Here is a 26,520-nt window from a genome sequence, read left to right on the forward strand (position 1 = left end):
GACTGAATATTCTCTAAAATCTCTTTGTTTTCTGCCTTTTTATAATTAATCATCCTAACTAAAAAATAATACAGCAATATTACATATTATGTATGGCATAATATCCCCTGTACTCTTCTATTTGAGCATATTACTCCTAAGGGGTGACTGTGTGACACAGTCAGTTAAGCATTCGACTCCTGATTCCAGTGTAGGTGGTGATCTTGGGTTCATGGAATTAAGACCTGCATCAGGCTTCATGCAAGGGTGGGGTCTGCTTGGGAGTCTTTTTTCCTCTTCCTCTGCCCCTCGTGCCCTGTGCCCTGTGCTCTCTCTCAAATAAATAAATCTTTAAAAATATATATATACTCTTGAAAGAAAGCTTCATAAAGATAACAATCATTGAAGGTGACTAATATTTCAACCCCTCTAAAAGTTAAAATTTAATAGAAATAAATGTATGCTAAAAACAGCTTTATTTAGAACAACAGAAATGTTCATCTGACACATAGTGTTTCAAATCCTATAAGATTATTTAGCACTTCTTGGCTTAAAAATGATTAAAATAAGATTTTTTAAAATATAGGAATGTATAAGTTTATAGTATTCAATTATACAAAGGCTTTAAGGAAATATCTGAAAAAGGTTAACCAAACTGAGTTACAAATACTTACTTGTAAATGGGTAATAACTCATGTCTTTTGATGGCACTGTCTGATTTTGTATCACTGTCATACAACCTTTGCACATGTCTTCCAGTTCGAAGTGGAGGGCCTAACTTGTCCATCTTACTATTAAAATATATAAAGGTGTACCCATAAGGAGACTGCTGTTTGTTTCTTTATATTAAAAAAAAAAATTTTTTTAAACATTATTCTGGTTCATCAGAAATCTACCCCCCACGCTCTTAATTACTGGACTGCCAGGCTAAGGACTGTCAAAAAGAATCCTTGGATGTCATACAATGTCCGCTATTAGATATGACAATTCTGCCGCTCCTGGCCACCCTGCCAGTTGTGATGAACACCCAAACAAACGCCACATTTATACACAGCAGGGCATTGGAAGCAATAAAGAAATTTAAGAAGGACAAAAATTGTTTCAAATAAAATTTGTGAACCTAGATAGAAGTGAACTAGAAGTTACTATCCTGATAAGTAAGTCTGAGCTGATATTCCTTGAGTTCACAAATAATCTAATTTTTCTCCTTCCCTGATTTCATAGTACTTTTCTCCTTTTTCTTATTATTTTATAATTTTTCTTGCATTTAAAATTCCAAGTATAAAGCAATCAAATAAATATTTATATCTTTAACTCTATCTGATTTTATAACAAAGAATGATTATGAAATTTGTACAGAGAATATAAAGCATGATGTATGAAAAAACAGGGTTGGCAATCTGAAAAATCACATGTAGAAATGTTAAGTGGACCTGCTAGCCATCTGAAGTTCTCTTTTTTTTAACCAAAAGTATAAAGGAGCTCCACCTGGAGGAAAATAGGAATAACTGCAGGTTTGTAGAGATGTCATTGTTTTACATCAACCAAATAACTGAATCCTATGTAATATTACCAACCAATATTCACTCATTGTAGGGAGCAGTGAAAATTAAATTAGGAAGGTAGGAGAACTATCTTAAACAACTACTGAATAACACATTACTGCTTGTTAACTTAAAAAGGATACTCTTTTTAAGGGATGCTTGTTTGCTCCAATGCACTCTTCCACTTACTCGTTAACCCTACAAATCATGAGCACCTACTATGTATCAGGCACTATGCTACACTCTGGGGACACTGTGGTAAATGCATTTTGGCATTTAGTGTCTAAAAGAAGCTGTTCATTGTTCTAGATTATAAAGGGCTCTACAGAGGAACACACTTTATTAATATTTATATTCTTTTGGTATCCTATACATAGCAGGTATTTTATTATGAAAGTTGTTATTAATACTTTACAGATGGTGGTGCTTGTCCATTTGCTGTGTTATAAATTCAACTCAGATGATCTACTTATGTATATGTATATGTGATTTATATATACATATACACACACACAATTCAAATGTTACGTAGGCTAAATGTCAGTAAATATTATTCTTAAGTTCAAATCACTTACGTTCTTCTATAGTTTGTTACTGTTATTCTATGTTGTTATCAAGGTATAACCAAACAAAAACAAAATTCATAAGTCTCAATAATAAAATCAAGATTATATTTTTACTATGTAAAAATTTATATGGTGTATTTATTTCATAAGCTACACATAATTCTTGTACAAATCTATATATAAATTTTATATATTTGAATATATTTTTATATATAAACCTTGATTACATATATATATTTTTTGCCATGCAATAATAATCTGCATTGGGGTAATTATATAAATTTAAAAGTTATTAGTTCATGAAAGTATTTAAATCTTTCCCTAAACTAACCCTCATCTTAAGATATGACAAACCATTTCTCAGTACCATCTTCATATTTATTTTAGTGAGCATGAACACTTCCTTGCTCACATCTCCTTTTCTAACAAATCCCTTCATTTTGGTTCCTCAATCTCCAATAGGACTAAAGTTAAGTCAAAGCAGCAACAAGACAAAGGGCTATTTGGGAAGAAATTAAAATCTTTGCAAAAGTAGTAAACTTTTAAAAAGGTATTTTAAAAAGGTGTTCGAAGGCTTCAACAGATTGATCCTGGTTGAAGTTTCTTTGCCTTTCTTAGTCTTGCAAATCATCAATAACTGACTTAAGGAAAGAAATAAAATGAGTATAAGAACCAGGAAACCTGTGTCTATTTCATGTTGTGTTCAGACCTCAGGTGTACTGGGTGTTTCAGGTTAGGAAAAAAAATTACCTTTACTGATGTTAACACTGAATTTATACATCTGGAGTTACTTTGAGAATTAATAAATTTGGGCAAAGACAACAAAAAGCCTACTTTGTTATGTATTTTTAAATTATTCACAAAGTTTGAAGAACATAATTTCAACGTGGCAGTAATCCACAATGGAACTATCGATACCAATGTTTTTAGCGTGTTTCTATGCTATTTTTCTTTTAAAAGTTTCAATTTGGTAATGTTGATTATATACCCAAGGGCTGAAAGAAATTAGGCTGAAATAAATAAATCCATTCAGCAGTAGATGCAGTCTTGCCACTGCTAAGGAAAACATAAGAGGGTATTGTGAAGTCAACTAAGCACACCCACATAGCACACATCTGGTGCAGACTAAGCAATTCGATATACATAATATGATTTCAATCCCATATGAAATTCAAAGATATGTCCTTAAATTGGTACCTAGATTTGGTTAGAGTCAACATCAAAGTATATTTTTAACTTCTTGCTATTCTTTTAATGCAAGCACAGAAATGCGTTGGATAAAAAAAAGTTTAAAAATCCTTTGGTGGGGTGCCTGGGTGGCTCAGTGGGTTAGGCCTCTGTCTTCAGCTCAGGTCAGGAACTCAGGGTCCTGGGATTGAGCCCCACATCGGACTCTCTGCTAAACAGGGAGCCTGTTTCCCCCCTCTCTCTGCCTGCCTCTCTGCCTGCTTGTGATCTTCGTCTGTCAAAATCTTTTTTAAGATTTTATTTCTTCATTTTACAGAGAGATAGATCACAAATAGGCAGAGTAGCAGGCAGAGAGAAGGAGAAGCAGGCTCCTTACTGAGCAGAGAGCCCGTTGTGGGGCTCAATCCCAGGACCCTGGGACCATGACCTGAGCTGAAGGCAGAGGCTTAACGTTACCTCTGAGCCATGCAGGCTCAGAGCACCCCAGAAATAAAATCTTTAAAAAAAAAAAAATCCTTTGGTTCCATGGACCACTAACCTACAAAGTTCCCAGATACTTCACATGACTTAAATACATATATATACACATATATATCTACTGTTAAATAATCCTTAAAATCCATAACTTCAAATTATAAATGTCCAATTCCTATGATAATTTACTTATTCTAAAATAGAGAATGCCAACTTTTCTTGTGAAGGGTCAGACAGTAAATATTTTAAGCTTTAATGGCTATGCTATCTCTGTCAAATACTCATCTGTGCCACTGTAGCATGAAAGCAATCACAGACAATACATAAATAATTGGGTGTGGCCATATTCCAATAAACCAGTTCTTGGGCAAGTTTTGGCTCTCAGGTCATAGTTCAAAAAGATCAACTGCTCTAGAATATAAAATTCCATATATGAGAGGATGCCAGTACTTTAAGATTTTGAAAATATATCAGTGATTTTTAAAGGTTTTCCATAGGGGCACCTGGGTGGCTCAGTGGGTTAAAGCCACTGCCTTCGACTCAGGTCATGATCCCAGAGTCCTGGGATCAAGCCCTGCATCGGCTCTCTGCTCAGCAGGGAGCCTGTGTCCCCCCACCGCCTCTGTTTGCCTCTCTGCCTACTTGTGATCTCTGTCTGTCAAATAAATAAATAAAATCTTTTAAAAAAATTAAAAATAAAGGTTTTCCATATATTAAAGAACTTGATAGATAATAACGTTATCTTGTAATCCCAGACAAATATATATTACTGCCAAACTAATATATTTTATAGATGATGAACTGTAATTTTGACCAAGACTTTTTAATATAAAATGACTATATGTAGTTGAGTATAACTGCCCCAATATAATAGTGTATCTAAAAAGAAATAATACTTTAGCAAGCTTTCAAAATATTTATAGCTGAGAATGAATTCACATTTTAAGAAATACTTGGCAATGAAATCAACCTACAGGAATAGGTTTTACTTTGAAATAAACACTGACCTTGGGAAGGTCCTTGTTTATTGTTGATACCATAAGAGTGAATTACTCAGAAGCATGCAAACCACTCAGTCTTACAAGACTGTGACAACCCTGATATAATAAAAAGATGACTTCTGAAAGAATATTGAAAAAAAAATCTACCATTTTGCATTTTGTATCTTCACAGACACACACAGTTATGATGTTCTGGGGCATTTAAAGTTTTGAAATGTGTCACACTTTTGATCCTAAACTTATCAAATCTTATACATATGGCAAAGCCAATAACCTTAATCACTGGTATCCATATAAGAAGCCACACTACAATTCTAGGTTGTTTTAGGCATTTCTAGATCAATAATAAATGATAGAGAAGATTATAAAAATCTAAACAATGTTCCACACAAATTCAATTCACACAAAATCAAAAGACTGGCTTATGAGAAAAGCCTGTTTCTACTTATACAAAAATGTACTTAAAAACCAGATATTTGTTTCTTACTGTTGTCAATATAATTAAAATATGAGAAATCAAATTCAATTTATTAAGAAATGCTTCTTGAATGCATTCTGTTGCTCTACTTTTTCATGTCTGTTTGGGGAAAGACAACAAAAAACCCGCTTTTTTTTTTTTGTTTTTCATAGCAACTGAACAGAAGTAAATCTTTAATATTTGATATTTTAACTACTGAAAATTATCAGCTAAAATGTCCATTTTGGTTGGTAATTAACCACTAAGAAAACACAAATCTCAAGGTATGACTGTATAAATTCGCTGACACAATTCAAATATGGTAATGTTTATTTAAAATCTTTGTGTTTCACCATACTTCTCAAATTCCCTAGGATTAAAGATAATCATCTTTTACAATAAGAGAACATTTTTCCATTGAGGGAATTTTTTGCTTTTAAAAAAATGTGATAAAACTGGTTGACCCACAGGTTATCTAGAAGTTAACTAACAAACAAGAATTTTTCCAAGATAAATTTTTCTGCAGGGTGATTTCAATATATGCTAAATATTACAGATCACTGGTATGCATGAGTAAAGCTGGCCACAATAAAGATTATATACACAAGGCTTTAAACAATCACGAGTTACTGAAATGGCTCTATTTCACTAATCTCAGAAGGATCTTCATTTCTTTCTACAGCTAACCAGATGTCTTAATTCCACCTTTACTCAGTCCTGAAGGATCTGTAGTCATAGAAATAATGATTGCCATAGAATTCTCAATTATCCCACCAGTACCAGGACCATGGTTCTTTGATGTGCCAACAGGTTGACAAATGAAGGATTTAATTTGTTAATTCATTGTTTGTCTCATTTATTCACCAAAAATTTATTGTGTGTCTATATGCCAGACATTATACTACATTTTATAGTTATATCTGTAAGCAAGGCAGACACACAGAGCTTTGCTACCAGAGCTTACAATCTAGCGAGGGAAAAAAACAACATAATAAATACCAAGTCAATACACTCAATAATTCTTAAAAGGAAAAGAAAAAAATGAACTCTGACACTAAATAGATAGCCATGAACGGTTCTATTTAATATAGTAATATAGTAATGTTCCAGATAATATGGTAATATATAGGCCATAAGCAAACACCAAGCCTCTTCATAGCAGTTAGAAACATTCTTCTAACATATAAGGACTATATATAAAATGTACAATTGGGAATCTACAGAGATATGTTTGACAGTTTAATACGATGTGAGACCACAAGAAATTTAAAATCTTTATGGCATTGTAAGCAGTGCATAATTTATAAAATTACTGTGCTCAAAGTCTTTGCTTTTTAGTAAAGACAAATTTTCTCCTAGGGATTATATAAATGTTGCTCAAATTATGTTAGGTCATGATGCTGCCAACATCTAACCAAAGTCAGAGAATGTTGTGAGTGAGACAAAAGAGATATGCACAAAGTCATATAGGTATTCATTGGCAAAGTAGGATCTTGAAGCCTAGATTTCTAATCCAAAGTTAGTGCTACTTTTCATTATACCAGCCAGCTTAACAAGCCCTATTAAGAATATAAGGGAGAGTGTGAGTACAACTTAATATGGCCATCTGACAAAATTACCAGTATGAGGGGAAAGGCACTAAAAAATATCAGCTTTTAATTCATAATTCATAAATCAAACTATAACACAACATGGAAGGCAATTCTGTGATATGGTAAAAAGGATTTGTAAAAGTTAAAATACATATTGCCATCTACACCTTAACTAAAAATGATTAGTTAACTCAGTAGAGAAACTAAAAAATAAAACAAAATCAGTTTTTTTTTTTTACCACCGAAAGATGAGAACATTTTACTTTTCAGCCACCTGTTCTACTGCTAACCTGTCTCTTTCCTAAGGATAGCCTATGTTTTCTTTTTGGAAGCACAACAAAAAGAAAAACATTTAAACTAATTGAATCTTATTAGTTGATTTTTTTCTTTTTCTGCAATGATAATTATATTAAACTCCTTTTAGATTTTGTACTTTCTGTGTAGTCCAAATTAGGAAACAAAAGACAGTTGCTCTCACTTGATAAATAACCCTATACACATTTCCTACACTAAAAAAAAGTGATAACCCATATCTGAAAATAATGAGCATTGTATTTCCTAAACCAACTTTAACAGTATCTGTGAAGTATATACTAAGCCTTCAGTCTAAAGATCACATGGTAACCCTTAAATTTTCTCATTTACCAAAATGGAAGAGAAAGGGAGTTTCTACTGAGATAAGAGGATTTCTAAAATCTCAAGTGTTACCAACCATTTTTCCCACATTAAAATAATTGTGGAAAGCTTAATAATGCTACTTTCTTAAAAGTCACATATATAAAACTGTAGAAAGATAAAAAGTATATTAAAAGTATTAAATAAGTGGAAAATAATCATCCACTGTTAATATTTCAGCATATTTTGTCTTTTTTGTCTACACACATTTTTATAGTTTCTATCTCAGTATACATAGGAGTTTGTATCCTACATTCTTACCTTGTTATAGTAGAATTATATGTTTTATAGTTGCATGGTATCCCTGTATAGATTGTTATAATTTGCTATTCAAACAAAGGTAGAAATTTAGGTGGTTTTATTTTTTTTAACATTGTAATCAAACCATATGAAAAAAACCAATGTTTTGAGCCAAAGAGACTCCAATTTGTAACCTGCTTCTAACTCTTAATAGCTGTATGGTTTTGGGCAAATTGTTTTTGCTTCTCTGACCCTCATCCTATGGTGGTAGGGTGGTTTTAATAAAAAATATATGAAAAAATGTCTAACACAGTGCCTGATACATAATGTTTCATAAGTAATGGTTACACAAAAATCTTCTGTATTTCAAATGATTTCCTTAGACTAGATTTCCAGAAGTAAAATTATTCAAAAAGTACGAATGTTTTTTGAGCTCTGGATACATGCCACCAGATTTTTTCCAAAATGGTTATCCTAATAGAACTTCAACAGTACTGTATGTGCCCCTGACCAGCAATATGTTAAAAGGGAAATGAACTTTTGAAAGAAAATCAAGGTTAATAAAAGTCAATTACCTAAATAAAATAAAACCTTAGTATCATTTGCGTATGGAGTGTATATATGTGTGTGTGTGTGTGTGTGTGTGTGTGTATCACTAATCAATTAAATTCAAATAGACTTACCCTACATGAGGGGCTGCTATCCCTTTATGGGAAGGAGATAAGGTCTGAAGTTTGTTTCCCAAAGAGCTGTTAACTGAAGACACTTTACCTGAAGGCACACCTTATAATAAAAAAGGTTATTGGTTTTAATGACATTCTGAAAAGGAAAAATCACATAAAACAGAGCACCTGACAAGGAAAACAATGCTTTAGTGGCAATAAATCTTTGCAGCAATAGATCCAAACAAGTTATGAACTAAGAAAAGGTTTTTTAAAAATTAAATTTCCAGAGAACATATAGCACCCTTCATTTCTAATTTTTATATTTATTTATCATAATTTACATATAAATAAAGGTATACATTAGTTAGTCAATATCTCCTTCAAGTCATTAATCATGTGTCTATTAGGACAATTGTCAAGTTCAGAGCAGTATATATAGAAATGAAGGGGAAATACTGCGGTCAAAGAAATCAAGAAAAGAACTTGGTCAACACTCTGAATAGGTGATGTATCAGTAACAACATCAAGAATAGACATTTAAGGTGGGAAAAAAAGGCTATAAAATATCCTAAGTAGAAAGTTTTTGAAAGTTACTTTATTTTTACCCAGAAAGAATTACATATCCTCCACATCTCTTTCCAATTATAAATCTATTTTAATAATCCCAAGCAGAACACTATCTTCATTTCTGTCTTTACAAACAAACAAAAAACAACAATAATAACAATAAAAAAAACCCACGTTATTAATAGAGCTCATTACCTACAACAGTTTTGCTAGTGCCACTTGGTTGTGGTAACCGTGAAGATCCTGATGGTACAGTTCCAGGAGAATTTGACTTTTTAAGTGCAGGCGGCTTATACTAAAATAATGAAAATAAAATATTTTATCAACATTACTTTTTGAATACAGGTTGTAAACTGCATTTCAAAAGCTCACATACTCTTAAATGAGCAATTTTCCTTATTAGCTACTGAATTACAGAAATTGAGAAAGGATAGATTAAAATATATCACCTCAGAGAGAGGTTTCCCAAAATATGCTCCATCTCAAAACTAGTGTACTGAAAGTTTGACTCAGATATTCCATTGCTAAAATAAACTAAGAGCAGCTTTGCCCAGTCCATAGAAAAAAAAAAAAGTCAAATGGAAAAAATTTCTTCAATGTTAAGATTTTAAATGCCAAACAAATATTAATAGAAAAACTTACAAACACCCAATGATGATCACTTAGCAATGCAGCTTTAAAGGTCCAAATTTTTACATGTTCCTGGGTATGGTTTTATGTTTCATTTATATAATTCAGTCATATTTCCTACTGACAATAATTCATAAGATTACAAATAAGTTTGCAAGTTTTACAAGGGTTGCCTTATGGATCTCCGGAACATGAAGGGAAAGAATTCTGGCTTCACTGTTCTCACCAGATCATATTAAATGAATAGAACATGCGTTGAGGAAAGATAGGCTATTTTTTTTCTCTACTTTCTAGAAAGACAGCATTATCAATTTTATTTTACTATCTCTTACCTGAGTCAAATTTTGCTGTTACTGAGTATTAAAGTGTCTTATTGGTCACCTGCTCCAATATAAAAAACTGAATTTGCCCAAAGGTATACCCCAAATAACAAACAGAAAAGAAATTAAGACTCATGCCACTTTAGTTCTTGCCCTATGCTTCAACTAGAAAGTGATGACTGTACATGAGATTTAGCCCAATACCACAGTTAGACTCCTTAGGACTTTATGTGAAAAGCTGGTTTTAAACACAATATTCAAAAATCAAATCATATTTTATAACCAATAATCAGTATAAAATTTTAGATGCACTACAACTAAAAACTGCTAGCTAAACACAAATTTTAAAGTCAAATATTACAACCTTCAAAATTTAGTATGTGCCCTTATAAGGAAAATAAATCTTGATAAAAAAGCTTCTCTCTCTCTCTCTCTCTCTCACACACACACACACACACACACATCCCATGCACATTTGGCACTATTGCACCAGAAGCGGAAATTTCTTAAGCACTTGGCAACCTTCAATATCTGTCAAATGGACACATGACTGGGATCCTTTGGAGATAAGCCATATTAAGTCACTGTTTCCTTGAAAACCTAAGGGGTGTTTCTGGTTTAAAAAGGCAACTGGCAACTGATAAATCACTGAACTCTACTACTGAAACTAATAACACACTATATGTTAACTAATTAATTTTAAATAAAATAAAAACAAATAAATTTTTTAAAAGGGGGAAAAGAGGGCATCTGGGGGCCGCTGAATCAGTTGAGTGACTCAGACTCTTGGTTTTAGCTCAGGTCATGAACTTGGGAATGTGAGATCACCAGGGTCGGGCTCCAGGCTGAGCAGAGAGTATGCTTAGGGATTTTCTCCCTCTGCCCCTTCCCCACTCACACATCTGTGAGCTCTCTCTCTCTCTCTTAAAGGAATAAATCTTTAAATTTAATTAATTTAAATTTAATTAACATCAGTTAATACCAGTGTCTCCCACTAAAATACCAATGAAGATATTAGGAAAGATTTTAAAACTAAGAATAATATGGAAAACAAGCCCTGCCGAAGACCCCTTAAAATATCACAGGAATGCCTACTAAAAATAGGCTTAACTGAATTAAGAAATAGGATAGGTGAGCCACTCATACTGTGCTAAAACTACCAAAAAAAGAGAAAAATGATTAGTATAAACAAAGGGTGCTGGTATAGTATATTACATATGCAGAGGTCAAACCTTTAGGCTTTCAGGATGACTTCAGTAATCAACAATTTTATATAAATTAAATCCATTTTAGTGATTACAAAAACAAAACCACTATACTTTTATACAGTTATATTCAATCCATATTTCTTTCATTAAATATGTATTTTTTAGATGTTTATTATTTCATGTGCTTTTATACAGATCACAAATCTAATAAATTTTCTTAGTCAAATATTTTTGTTTATAAAGACTTGATCTTGAAATTAGAAAAAGCTAAAAGAACAAGGAGGGCATTCATTTTCAATAAAATAGTAAAAAGGCACTATTTGGACTGACCTTTCAACTAAAAAGTAAAAATGCTCTGGAAAGTATAAAAAAAACATTTTATACGCTATGAATGTCAGATAAGAAGAAAAAAATAAACCATTAGGCCAACAACAGTTAAGATTATAACAACAGACTGGCCATCACATGGATTTGCTATATAAATCTACATTACTAGGTGGCCAGGCAAAGTAAGCCAAAATTTAAAGTACCTCCAGATTGGTGGTACTCTTAGATAACCTGGAAGAAACAAAAAGGGTCTTCACATGAACAATTCTCATGAATAATTTTTGAGGCCAACAAGTACCAAGTGATCAGTAATTATGTACATAATGATATAAGAAACTATGATTGACGGAAAAGAAACAAGAACATATCTACAAAGATCACGTGGTAACTACAATTATCAGCTACAGAGGATAAAACAATTATGCTTACTATAGTTACAGAAATAAAAGACAACTCTGGAAATATTAATAGGGAATTAGAAACTATAAAAGGTAAAATAGGAAATTAGAAAAACAGCCAACTTCAAGAAATTAAAAAATGCAATAACTGACTACAAACTCGGTGGGGGTGAAATAGCTGCTTAACTCTCTTACAGACAATAAAAAAGGATCTTAAAAAAAAAAAGATTTTAAGAGACTGGAAACCATCCAAAAGCAGTTCTGGAAAACTGGTAAGTATGTATTCTGGGTTCAACTGTAAGAAAGGGAAAGGAGCAAGGAAGGGGAAGGGAGAGGTAAGAAAAGAAAAGGAAAAAGAAAGAGAAAAACATGACCTATACGTGGCAAAACACAGCCAACGCTATAAGCTAGATGGGCACAGGTATATTAGATTTAGCAGTTAAGACCCTCAAAATAGTTAGGATATACATGTTCAAAAGATAAAGGGATACACACACAAGAATTAAAGAAAAATATAATAACAGTAAATAACCACATAGAAAATCTCAACAGAGAAATAAAGGCAAAATACAGGCCGGTTTTTTTTTTTTTTTCAGATAACCAAAAGCACAAAATTCCTTGCCAACAGATCTGTATTCTTAGAAGGCTAAAGCTTCTTCTGATTGAAGGCAAATGACAAAATATGGTGACTGAGATTTACAAGAAATGAAGATATCTGAAAATGGTAATATGGGAGTATATAACATGAAAGTAAAATGCAAAATGTGTGTGAGGAGAAGACAGAGGCAGAAGAAAAAAAAAGTAAACGTGGATGTGCATAAACATATAAATGTGCATATGTATGTAAATGATTATATATTTATTTTCTAATTTCTTTAAAAAACAGATGACTTTTGGGGTGCCTGGGTGGCTCAGTGGGTTAAAGCCTCTGCCTTTGGCTCAGGTCATGATCCCAAAGTCTTGGCATCAAGCCCCACATCGGGCTCTCTGCTCAGCAGGGAGCCTGCTTCCCTTCCTCTCTCTCTGTCTGACTCTCTTCCTACTTGTAATCTCTGTCAAATAAATAAATAAAATCTTAAAAAAAAAAAAGAACGGATGACTTTTTTTTTTTTTAAGATTTTATTTATTTATTTGACAGAGAGAGAGAGAGATCACAAGTAGGCAGAAAGAGGAGGAAGCAGGCTCACTGCTGAGCAGAGAGCCCGATGCGGGGCTTGATCCAGGACCCTGAGATCATGACCTGAGCTGAAGGCAGAGGCTTAACCCACTGCACCACCCAAGTGCCCCAGAACGGATGACTTTTAAAGGTATAGGTATAACACATATAGCAACACACAGGAATACTGATGGGTTTATAGAGATACATATATATAACAGTAACACTAAGATCGGTGAGAGGTATGTGGAAATAGCCACAGATGGGGTAAGTTAAAAAATGTATTGTGTTATTCCTAGAGTAACCATTTAAAAAAATCCGATGACTGAAAACCAAGAGCAAATAAAATATCTTTTATTAAGACAAAAGAAGCAAGGAAAAAGTATCAGAGGAATAAAAAAAAGAGACAAAAATAGAAAATAGCAACACATCAGAATTAACCACAAACATAACAATATTATATTGAGTGTAAATGCCTAAACACTCCAACCAACAGTTTGAGGTTGTCAGACTGGATTTTAAAAAAGATGAACTAATTACAGGCTGTCTACAGGAGATGCAAAAACACAAATTTAAGTGAAAGAATTAGAAAGAAATGTATCATAATTAAGCTGAAATGGTTATTCATTATCAGATGAAACACATTTCAACAACAAAAATTCAAGTTAAAAAACTGAAAGGAAATTAGCATGATCAAACAAAACAGTAATACACTATCAGATGACACATACTTCAACACAAAGAATGCTACCATAGACAAAAAGGCACACTCCATATGATATAAAGTTCAATAGATAGGAAAGATACAATAAATTATAAATATAAATACAATTAATAAGAGAAATTAAAAATACTTAAATGAAAAGCTGGTGAAATTAATGATCTTGAAAAAAAGTCACAATCATAGTAGAAGACTGCAGGAACATTCACCATAAAAGACCATATGCTAGGCAATAAAACAAATCTCAAAAATGAAATCTTACCAAGAATGTTCTCACACTATAAGAGAATGAGGCAAAAAAATAAATAAATAAATTACAGCAATAAACACCTAGAGGAGCACCAAATATCTGGAAGTAAATGATTCACATTTGAACAAACTATAAGTGAAAGAAGAAATCACACCTATAGGCATTATTTCGCTGAATGCTACTGATAACTGTTGAGGTAGGTACATATTAACCCCATTTTATAGATGTGAATGTGAAGGAGACCAATTTACCAGGATCAGAGGTGTATTTTAGAACATGGAGGGAACTAAGTCAGTTGGGAAGGATGAAGGTATGGATTATGGAGGGTGGGGAAGATCAGGTGGAGATCTCCAGTTAAAAAATAAAAATGAAACAAAACAAATAACAAAAAATACAAAAATAGAAACAACCGACAATAATAACAAAAAAATGAAGGCACAATCACAAATTAGAAAATATTTTCCACTGTCTATTTTCAAGTGAAGAGAAACTGGAGGAGAAAATAATTACAAATCCATCATGACGTCAAGATTTATAAAGCCATAGTAAATAAAAGGACAATCGTGGTCTGAAGACTATATAAAAAAGCAAAGACTGATTTATATGTAAAATCAGAATAGCGACTAGTTTATGGGGTGAGGGTCTAAGAGGGAGAGAACATTACAATTCTGGGAGAGAAATGGTATAGTAGAGGTTTTGTGAGATTAATAATACTCTATTTCTTAACCTTCTTGTGGTTACGCATGTATGTATATTGTTTTTTTGTTTAATTTTATTTAGAAATTTATTTAGAGAGAGACATAGCAAGAGAGGGAACACAGCAAGAGTGGGAGAGGGTGCAGCAGGCTTCCTGCCGAGCAGAGAGCCCGCTGCGGGGCTCAATTCCAGAACCCTGGTATCATGAACTGAGCTGAAGGCAGATGCTGAAAGACTGAGCCACCCAGGCACCCCTGTTTGTTTTTTTTTTCTACATGTATAATTTACATTAAAATAACTGAGGAAAATAATGAGGAAAACACCGGAATAAAAGTGTTGTAAAAAATAAGAGGGGAGTTCTACTTCCAATAATATTAACCAAAATTAAATATGGATCCTCTCAAGAAGGCTCCAGTTGTAATGAAGTCTTTTAGTCCAATACTTGATTCATAAGTAATAAGTGAAATGGATTTGATTATTTATTGACTTCTAGATTTTATAGTACTAAAAAAACTGTAAATGAAAGTTTTCTGAAAAATGAAGTTTGCTGAAAAGTATTACATTATCAGGGCACCTGGGTGGCAACAGTCAGTTAAATGTCTGACTCTTGGTTTTGGATCAGGTCATGATCTCAAGGTTCTGAAATGGGAGCCCTGTGTTGGATTCCTCAGTCAGGAGGGAATCTGCTTAAGAGTCTCTCTCCTTTTCGGGGGCACCTGGGTGGCTCAGTAGGTTAAAGCCTTTGCCTTCAGCTCAGGTCATGATCCCAGGGTCCTGGGATCGAGCCCCACATCGGGCTCTCTGCTAGGCAGGGCGCCTGCTTCCCTTCCTCTCTCTGCCTCTCTCTGCCTACTTGTGATCTCTCTCTCTGTCAAATAAATTAAAAAAAAAAAAAAAAAGAGTCTCTCTCCTTCTCCTTCTGCCCCTCCCACTCATGTTCTCTTTTCTCTCTAAAATAAATAATCTTTTTTAAAAAGTATGACATTATCAACGTTTTTATAAAATAAATAAATCTCAAAAAAGAGTATGACATTATCAAAGTTTCTGTGTCACAATATGCTTAATGAAAAACAACAGTACTGGGGTGCCTGGGTGGCTCAGTGAGTAAAACTTCTTCCTTCAGCTCAGGTCATGATCTCAGAGTCCTGGGATCAAGCCCCATGTCAGGCTCTCTGCTCAGCAGGGAGCCTGCTTCCTCCTCTCTCTCTGCCTGCCTCTCTGCCTACTTGTGGTCTCTGTCTGTCAAATAAATAAATAAAATCTTTAAAAATTTGAAAAAAAAATTAAAAAAGAAAAGAAAACAGTACTGTAAAAATTTCATATAACAAAATCCATATAGGGTTTATGGCTCTCCATCTCATTTGCTTTTCACAAAGATCATATAGACTACTTTACAGATGAAGAAATAAAGTCTATCATACATGAAATGTTACTTGCCTAAAGCTCAGAATTAACAGTTGGACTAGAGCCCAAGATTTCATTCCCTTGGGTGTATGGTCACAAATAGCATGGAAACTTTCAGTATATACATGATTTTCAAATGTGGATTTTTATTGCCACTTTTTCACTTTCTAAACCCTCTGATTTCCTCTGAATCTGCTTCACTTACTTTTTAACTAGTTGTCTTACCCTTTCCTAATATCTTTTCAACCTGCATTATTTTCAAGACTCTATTAACTCAAGGCCATTCAATTATTTGTTCTCTATTAAACATTCAAATTTCTTACTCAGTCCCTGAACAGTAATATTAAACTTTAAGCAGGTAAGAAAGCTGTAGCTAAATGTTCTGTAAAGCACAAGCAAAAAGCTGTGAATCTGAAAGAGTCATTTTTCTCCTTTATTTGTAGAAATAATTGAGCATTTCACCTGTGTCCGAGAAGTCGCCTTTCCTTTGGTATCAGTAGAAAATTTGCCTTTATTACTAATACGTGCTGCCTGTTCTTTACAGAAATTAATATGTCTATCAGCTGCATTTTCATTAAATCTCCTCTGGCAATATGGACACTGAATATAATCTAAAACAAAAAAAGAAACAGATTAATAAAGTAATTCTTGAAGGGAAACATGAAGAATTATAAATTTTAACGAAGAGTAATTCAAGATGTCTGACAAAGTATTATATTTGATAAGCAAAACTTGTCATTTACTTAAAACCCCCCAACCTGACTACTAAACTCAGTGAAGACATTTAAGAAAGAAATTTACTAGTATATGATAAATTCTAATCTTCTGCTAGCCTAGGATCAAATTTGAGGGGGGAAAGAAAACTCCAAAAGATAAAAATCCTTAGTACAAAAGAATGAATACGTAGAAGACAAACAGGATTTCTTCTTTGCCTTCATAATATACCATATGTTTTCACCATATCTACATATTTTATGCTAGAGATGAAGTTAAGCAGTAATAACATAATATATTAAAAATAAATCTTAAAATTTGGGCTGATCTGTTAAAATATTTTAATTAATAGTTTAATCAGCTTTATACAGCTGTATTTTCTCTTAGATGAAAGAAGAAATAAAAATATACTTCATTAACTAAGATATTTACTATCTGGTCCTCTATAGAAATAGGTTGTCAACCTCTCCACTACAATAAAACGTTAAAAATGATCATATGTAGATTTTCTAAATGACTTTTTTTTAATTTATTACTGAAGTATAGCTGACATACAATGTTACATTAGTTTCAGGTGTACAACATGGTCATTTGCCAATTCTATTATGATATTCAATCCACACCACCCATCTGTCACCATACAAAGTAATTATATTATTGACTATAGTCCATATGCTATGCTTTTCATCTCCCTGACTTATTTGGTAAGAACTTCCCTTTACTAAGAAATAAATCTCAATCAAGAATACTAACACAATTTTAATGCAGCTAACTTCATACATTTAAATAACTACCTCTTTAAACTATTCTACTAGTCTATGTCAAATTCTATTGTGGATATTTTGAATGTTCCATTATCTCAGTATCTCATATTGGGTTTCCAGCATCTTGCCTTGCTTCTGGTAACAAATAAGCTACTTTTATCCATCTAATGAAGAAACTATATTAACACATGAATTTAAAGCATAATTTAGGTAAATCAAGCTATATGGTGGTCTCCTCACATGAACACATACCTCTTGGAAACAATGATTTCTTTTCTTCCCAGATGAGAAGATACCAAAGAACTAGGCAACATACAATCTGAATCTTACCAAACGACTACATTTCGAATGACAGTGAGTTTCTTCAAATATTTCCTGGGATATACTACAATAATTTTTCATATGACATTATAACGTTTCATGTTTAAATAGTACTGAGATAAAAAGATAAAGTATTTCTATGTTCAACATCAGTGTGTCTTGATAAGCCTAAATGCCTGCACTAGCATCATTATTTTATAATTAAAATTTAAAAGATTATGGTTCATCAGGTTCCATTATTATAAATTAATTTTATCAACAACTTAAAATTAATAATTCTATCAATATTTTCCCTCCATATGAAGATTTCCATCAACAATATTCTACATACCAGGATCGTAAGAAGGTGGAGGAGGAGGAGGAAGTTTTCCACCCTCTTTAAGTGCCTGATCAAGGCCTTTAGCTGCTCTTATGGTGGCAATGAATTCTTCATGTTTTCTTCTCCAATTAGATGGTTTCTTTGGTGGTTCAGGCTACAAACAAATAAAGAAAAGCCCATTTCAAAACATTTTTAAAATAATTAATTGAAATAGGGTGCCTTGGTGGCTGTTGGTAAGCATCAGACTTTGGCTCAGGTCACGATCCCAAGGTCCTGGCTCCCTGCTCAGCAGATAGCTTGTTTCTCCCTTTCCCTCTCCCTCGTGCTTATGCTCTATCTCAAATAAATAAAAAGAATCTTTTTAAAAAATTAATTGAAATAAAACTTGAGGAAATGCTATATTGTTTTAAATGTTCTCTTATTAGGAGGTCCTTAAATTACTTTCCTTAAAATTTGTGATTTTAAAAAGAAACTTCATGTAATTTTATTATATGCAATTTTAAAAATGCAATAATAATTGTGATAAACACTGCTAAATTAACTTCTGTATGTGTTGCATCCACTTAGGCTCCCACTAACAGTGTAATTTCCCTATTTTACTAGATTTCCTCCAACAGAGTATGTTAAACTTCTGTTTTTTTTAACTGACTGGAGAGGTAAAGAATAGTTTTCTCTGTTGGGTTTTAACTGGCTTTTCTCTTATAAGAAGTGTGTTGAGCATCTTTTTATATCAAGAATAATTGCATTGCCTTTTTTGTGTACTGTTTATATGCCTGGTCAACTTACCTGTTGATTACTGGTCTTAATTTTAGCAATTTTTAGTTAACTCTTTATAGATTAGCCTCAGCCCTCCCCTACAATATGGCTGTCTTATGACCTTGTCTAAGGATCTCCTGATATGAGGAATTAATTTTTAAAATATAGTTTAATTTACTTGGTTTTTTATGGGTCTCCAGATTTATAGTCACTATTAGCAAGTCACTATTTATTCAATGTGTAAAGTTGGAACAAGTGGAATTTTCCCATGTTTTCCTCCTAGAATTTTCATGACTTCATTGTAAAATTTTAAATCTTTTATTCATTCAGAATTTATCATGAGTTATATTGTGACATATAGATTCAACTTTATTTGTTGGTTTTAACATGGCTATGTAGCTGTCTCAGCATCCTTTATTGACTTTGCTCCCCACTGAACTATTAACACTTTTATCATATTCTCTTTTATATTTGGGCCTATTTCTGAACTTTCTCTTCTGTTCCAGTGTTCTGACTATGCTTGTGTTAGTACCAGTGTTTTAAATACTGAGACTTTATAATAATATTTTCATATCTGATAGGATAACCCTACTTCATTCTGCTTTCGCAATCTTTTCGGATTATTCTTGTATGTACATTTTTCCATATGAACCTCAGAATCAGCTTGTCTAATTTTTTAAACTGTATTTTAACTGGAAAACTTAAACATTACATTCATAAACAACTTAAGAAACTTAATATCTTTATTTTGTTGAATCTACCTATCCAAAAACATTATATAATATTTGCATTTGAAGAAGTATTTGTGCTTTGTTTTTATAAGTAGTCTATGTGAAAGTCTTATACCTTTAAAAGGTTTATCCCTATACATTTTTTATTTTGTGTTGTTCTTTTATAGAGTCTTTTCTACTTTTTTATGTTTCAAGGGTTTGTTGAAATATGAAACCTAGTAATTTCTGTATATTAGCATTATATCTCATTATTTCACAGGCTTCTCTTATTGTTTGTAATATTTTAGCACCTGATTCTCTTGGGTTTTCCAGGTATATCATCTCCTAATAATGATGCATTTACCTCCTCTTTTCTAATCCCTATGCATCTAATATCTAACTATATCAGTTATAGTAATTACTATATTGCTTGGAGCTTAATCTTGTTCCTGTCTTTAATGGCTATCTCTAAGCATCTTTCTACTATGCATAATGCTGGCTCCTGTGCTATCATACATTTATTTTGTCACATTATTCAAATACCCAACTATCCTTATTAGGTCTTTATTTTTTAAATCAAGAATATACATTGAATCAGCAAAGTCAAATGATGATTTTTAAAAAATACTAATGAGGCAGGACTAATAAGGGAAAAAAGGAAATCACACAATACCAAGGGATGGAAAATAGTACATGATATAGATCTTACAAACATAAGGAAAAGAGAAGACACCAAAATGGACCTTTGTGCTAATAAATCTGACAACATTAAGTGGACAATATCCTTGACAAACACCACAAAACAGATACTAAAAGAAACAAAATCCTAACAGTCTCACATTTATTTTTGTGTGTGTGTGAATCTATTATTTAAAAACCTAAAGAAAATTGGCCCAGATGCCTTTAGAATTGAATTCTTGTAGACATTTAAGGAAGAAATAGCATCAATCTTTTAAAAACTCTTTCAACATAAACCAAGAAAACAACCTTTTTTTTAAAGGATTTTATTTATTTATTTGAGAGAGAGAGCACTGCAGAGAGAGCAGCAGAGGGAGAGGATGAAGCAGGCTCACCGCTGAGCTGGGAGCCTGATGCAGGGCTCCATCCCAGCACACCAGGATTATGACCTGAGCGGGAGGCAGGTGCTTAACTGCCTAAGCCACCCAGGCACCCTGAGAACAACTTTCTAACTAGCCTGTTGAGAGCAATAACATTTGATAAAAAGTTTATCAAATAAACATTTGATAAAAAGAAAAATTACAAATATACCTCTCTCACAAATATAGATACAAAATCTTAACTAAATACAAGCAAACTCAGTTATTGAATGTGACTGATTCTTTAAAGTTAATTTTTATGGTGAAAGGTGTGATCACAACATTCATCTACTCTGTAAGTATAACTCACCTACTGATAAGTTTTGCAGCTCTCATCTACCTTTCTTTTCACAGCATCCTATGTCAGTGCTAAATTAATGCTTTTTATTACTCATCATTGAATGAATTAGGTTTTCTTGTTACAGCTATTTACAAGAGGTTCTAGGGAGGAAAGGTGCACAGTTTGCTTCCAAGGTACACAAACTGAAAGCCAGCTATCTTCTCCGTTATACCAGATATGGATGCAAATAAGGCCTCTCTGATCACACAGCCATACCTCTCATGCTTCTCTAAAACAACTTGGGTCCAGGAAGGCTCCTGTTGCCAACCATGCTTCCCTCAGTAACCATATTAATCACTTAAACTAACAAAACAAAACCAAACTAAAAGACCTAGCCCTTTAGATAGGCTCCTTATGTTCAGAAAGTGTATTTTTTTTTTCATTAGTGATTTTTTTGAGAGTTTCTGCCATTGGGCCCCCTTAAACTCTCTGTGCCTTATGTCCCTACTTCCTCGCTCCTGGTTTTTGTCCAATTTCAGCCAAGCTAATTCCAATTCCTGGCTACCCAAGTTCCGATACCCCAATTCCTGCTTTGGCTGCAGCAAAAAAGGGGTCTATACTTCCTGTTTAGACCCCTCACAGTTAAGGAGTCACATTTAAGACAAGGAGACCCTTCATCTCTAAGGTGACAGGTTCCCATTCCGGGCCATGGGTCCTTTAGCCACTTTCTACACTTCTTCTATGGGCAGGTTCTTCTGGAAGACCAGAAGCTTTGGGCAGCCCTTAATATATTTTGTACTTTGTGGATTACGCCTACCTTTAGTTATTCCCAAAATGGAATTTATATCTGCTTTCCTCCACTCTGCTTGTGATTTTATAGGACTTCTTTGATACAGATAAAGACAGAACTGCACTATGATATTAAAATCTTCTAACAAAGGAGCGCCTGGGTGGCTCAGTCGGTTAAGCATCTGCCTTTGGCTGGGGTCATGATCCCTAGTGTCCTGGGATGGAGCCCTGTGTAAGGCTCCCTACTCAGTGGGGAGTCTGCTTTTCCCTCTCCCTCCGCTCCTTCCCTGGCAGTGCGCAAGCGCGCGTGCTCTCTCTCTCTCTCATTCACTCTCTTTCTCTCCAATAAATAAATAAAATCTTTTCACTCTCTTTCTCTCCAATAAATAAATAAAATCTAAAAATAAAAATAGTGTTTGGGACACCTGGGTGCCTCAGTCGGTTAAGCATCTGGCTTTGGCTCAGGTTATGATCCCAGGGTCCTGGGATCAAGTCCCTCTTCAGGCTCCTTGCTCAATGGGGAGTCTGCTTCTCACTCTGCTTGCCCCATCCCCCCACTCATGCTCTCTCTCTAACAAATAAATAAATAAAATCTTGAAAAAAATCTTCTAATACACAGCATTTCAAACTTTAAGGCGCCTATGACTTGCCCAAGGATTTTGTTAAAATGCAGATTCTTAACTCAGTATTTCTGGGTAGGACCTGAGATTCTGCATTTCTAACAAGTTCTCAAATAGTGCTGGTATGATTGCTCTATGAACCACATTTTTAAGTACCAAGAAATTATACTACTTCATGTAAAGCCATGGTTTTTACTTTGTTTTTAATCTGAAGGTTAATTTTTTTCACTATTAGAACCCTTCTCCCTTAGTCGGTTAAGTGTCCAAGTCTTGATTTCAGCCCAGGTCATGATCTCAGGGTTGTGGGATTGAGCAATTCCAACCCCCCACCCCACTGCCTGCCTCAGGGTCTACACTCAGCACAGAGACTGTTTGGGTTTTTCTCTCCCTCTCCCTCTGCCCCTACTCACTCTCGCACACACTCTCTCTCTAATAAGTAAATACATAAATAAATAAATCATTTTTTTAAAAAATAGGATAACTGGGACGCCTGGGTAGCTCAGTTCATTAAGCGGCTGCCTTCGGCTCAGGTCAGGATCCCAGTGTCCTGGGATCGAGTCCCACATCGGGCTTCTTGTTCCGTAGGAAGCCTGCTTCTCCCTCTGCCACTCTGCCTGCCTGTGCTCACTCTCTCTGTCTCTCTCTCTCTCTGACAAATAAATAAATAAAATCTTAAAAAAAAAAATAGGATAACTAATATTTACTGAGAGATCACTATGGATAAATTCAGTAAGAACCCTACAAGACAGATACTAGCATTACTATCACCATTTTACAGATAAAGAGATGCACAGATAAAGTAACTTCCCAACACAGCATGGTAAGTAATAGAGCAAGGGTTAAATCCAGGCAGTATGACTCTTGAGCCAGCTTTCATTTTCACACCCAGTATATTACACTGTCTAAAAATTTCAACAGTTTACCTCTTAGCCAATTAAAGCCAATATAATCATATATCCAGCAGATATACTAAGAAAAATATCAAATAATGGTTTATGTACACTATTCAAATTTCACCTTCACTTATACATAGACTGAAAAAAAAGATGAACATTCAACTTTTCTATTATCAAATAATTTTATTAGTAAGATTAGTTGCCCCACAGGGAAATGTTCTCCTGTAGCACTGGGAGAGGTTATTATCAATGAAGAAGGGTTTATTTCAAAAATCTATTCAATGAGGTACTCAAATTTTGACTTTTCATTGAACTAACTCTTTAAAACTATTCCGAACAAAGTATGTATGTGCTTTATTGTTGGCAATATAACATATCACAGGTAGAATTAAAGAGATATTATTAAAGGAGATTCATTGCTTTCAAAGAAAATAAACTGACAACAGCTATACATGGACAGTTGAGTAACTGATCAAACTTCCCCAGAAAGCATAAGATCACAATTACAGACAATTAATCAAGATAATAAATATCTATAATGCCAAGGTATCTGTAAATTATGACTTTGCTTTTGTATATAGAGACTATACTTGATAAGAGGCTTAAACTAGAGTGCTTAAATAGGCTGCAATAATTAACAATGACTTAAAAAGAACATGTGAGGAATTTTTAATTATTTCCAGCCTATAGCTAAGCAACTAGAGATCTGATGCTACAAAAACCTCACTGTAATAGATCTGGAGATAGTAGTTTGGTTTCCCCTTAGCAGAAGTTTAAAATAAACAAGTTTCTGATCATTTTTAAACTGAAAACACAAAGCAGAATTCATTCTATCCAAAAAGCTATATAATTACCCTAGGTTTAAGAGGCTTTACTGTTGGAATATCAGTTCCTTCAGCTCTTTGTCTGCTTGAATCAAAAGTCTTCCGCTTCTTAGTGGCAGTTTTCTGGCAAATAGGTCCATGTTTTTTCTATTAAGATAAAGAAATACAATGCATCATTTTCTTTTCTATAGAAAGGAAATCTATAAACTTCAAATTGTCATTTGAGACCAATTTCAAAACTAGAAGATGAAATAATATATAAATACGATATTTTGCTTTAACTAAAACCATTAAAAAGTATATATAATGCATGCTCTAAGTTATTTCTCAAGAAAATATGAATACTATATACAACAAGAAAGTATAGATAAATAGTCTTCCAAAATTTTATTGAGAGTTATTGACTATTCCAGTTTCCACACTGCTAAGAATAAGGAAAATAATGTAACAAAGCCAAAGTTATTTAAGTGGGAAAAAAAAGTTATCTTCATTATTAAATACATGAAAATAGATACTGGAAAAAGAATGTAAACAGAGACTGCATTAGTGTGAGGATTACAAAAATTAAAACAATAGTAGTAACCTGGCTTACTAAAGTTCTTAATACAACAGTAGCATGTTACCATATTACATTTACATATTACAAGGAACAAGTTTATCTTTCTTTACCCATGATTTTTGAGCTATCTAGCATTCCACTTCTATAGGTTTTTTAAATATGGCTGCCAACTCATTCATTCAATCATTCATGTATTCATTTTAAGGACATTACAATGATTGCTCTTATAAATGACGTTCAGTTAACCTACTGGATAAATAATCATTTTTCCTCTTCCAAATAAAATATGTTAATTGAAGTGCACTATATGCACTTTTTTTCTTTTGTATTTTGATAAACACTGAACAAGCTAGAACTGTTAAACTTTATCTGAGAAAAGAGGAAACCTCCAAACTGGTTCGTTTAATATCATGCAACCTCTTAAATTTTCAATATATACTTAGAAATTAATACATACTTGTTTTTAGTTTTCAAGCAAGTACTATAATTATAGCTATTAGAATAAAAATCTCTTAAATATGAAAAAAATAAAAGTGTGGCTAGCAAGCAATTTTCTGATAGATGCCTGTTCTTACATTGAGTTGTGTCAAAAGTATGTAGTACTTATTTCCAAATATGATATGTTATATAAGCTGTAGTTGTATAGTGATTACATTATTTAATTAAATATTAAATAAGGGCAAACGAAGGCATTTTCTTTCCTATGTAAACTGAGCTGAATGCTTTGAAAATGGTTTGAAAAACAGCGAGATGATACAAAAACAACAAAATCATTGAGTTAAGTGTGGGCAAGATGTTTTTAAAGAACAAAGGAAAAAAGCTGTTATTATTTAAAAAGAGTCGATATTCCAACAGATATTTTGGATCATTAAATCCTTGTTTTACTTTAAAGAAACAAACTGGAAATAGTAACACGCATTCTGGATTGTGGCAGAACTTTAATCAGCAGATGCATATTCAAAGAAAAGTCTTTATTCTGCATCAAAATATTAACAAATGTATTTTTATATTTAAGGTAAAAATAAAATATTTTAGGTACATAGGTATTTTTTCATTATTCTCTAGTTGGTTATTTAACATTAAAATCAATTAAAAGTACTCCTATTTGTGTTACTAATAAAAGTAGCTAAAGAATGTATAATATAAAAAATAATAAAAATTTAAAAAGAATGCATAATATAGGTATATAATTTAGGTACACTTTTAATTGAAAACAACTTTTCTTCAAATATTTCAAATATACATAAGAATTAAGAGCATAGTGTCATGAACTCCCACTTACTCATCAACAATTATCAGCAATTTAGCAATCTTGTCATCTATCCCAGCTCTTTTTCCTAAGGTACTTTAAAGCAGATCCCAGACACATACCATTCTTTATCTTTAAATACATAATTACGCACTTCTGAGTTTTTGTTCTGTTTTTGTTAATATTCCCACACAGAAACACTTAACAGAGTAGTTCTGAAGACCAAACTATGAAGGAGAGACCTCTCTAGAAGAAAGACATAGGTGGAACTGATACACTTGAACAAAGAACACTGACTAGTATCTCTTTAAATTATTCCACAGAGGTTCTTCCCAAGATAGTTGTCCTAAATTATCGAATAATTACAGATCTATCATAATCCAAAGGAAAAAGGTACTCACTAATGCCACTGGAAAGAACGTTCTTCCACAAATCTTGCAAGGTAACAATTCTCCTACTTGGACACTTCCATTTTCTAAAAGAGAAAAGAATTTAATCAATAAATTCTTTGTTCAAATTGTGAAACTTCCAAATTTTAATGTCCTCATATATAAGCTGTCAGTT

At 33.1% G+C, this 26,520-nt stretch overlaps 1 protein-coding gene across 2 annotated transcripts in view; it reads right to left on the reverse strand.

Moving 5' to 3' along the window:
* ZC2HC1A (zinc finger C2HC-type containing 1A) overlaps positions 1–26,520 on the reverse strand; it is a 47,576-nt gene that overhangs the window by 12,919 nt on the left and 8,137 nt on the right. Inside the window, exons 2-8 of one of the 2 annotated variants that reach the window (XM_045063184.1) lie at positions 26,358–26,431; positions 24,179–24,295; positions 18,189–18,330; positions 16,521–16,669; positions 9,144–9,243; positions 8,400–8,499; positions 654–770 (exon numbers count right to left, since the gene is read on the reverse strand). In XM_045063184.1, the coding sequence (XP_044919119.1) occupies positions 654–770; positions 8,400–8,499; positions 9,144–9,243; positions 16,521–16,669; positions 18,189–18,330; positions 24,179–24,295; positions 26,358–26,431 (799 nt within the window). The remainder of the gene's footprint in view (positions 1–653; positions 771–8,399; positions 8,500–9,143; positions 9,244–16,520; positions 16,670–18,188; positions 18,331–24,178; positions 24,296–26,357; positions 26,432–26,520) is intronic. The other variant, XM_004762315.3, reaches the window with a different exon arrangement.

Source organism: Mustela putorius, unplaced genomic scaffold (genome assembly GCF_011764305.1).
Source record: "Mustela putorius furo isolate JIRA1106 unplaced genomic scaffold, ASM1176430v1.1 tig00003846_pilon_pilon_pilon, whole genome shotgun sequence".
NCBI classification, from domain to species: Eukaryota; Metazoa; Chordata; class Mammalia; order Carnivora; family Mustelidae; genus Mustela; species Mustela putorius.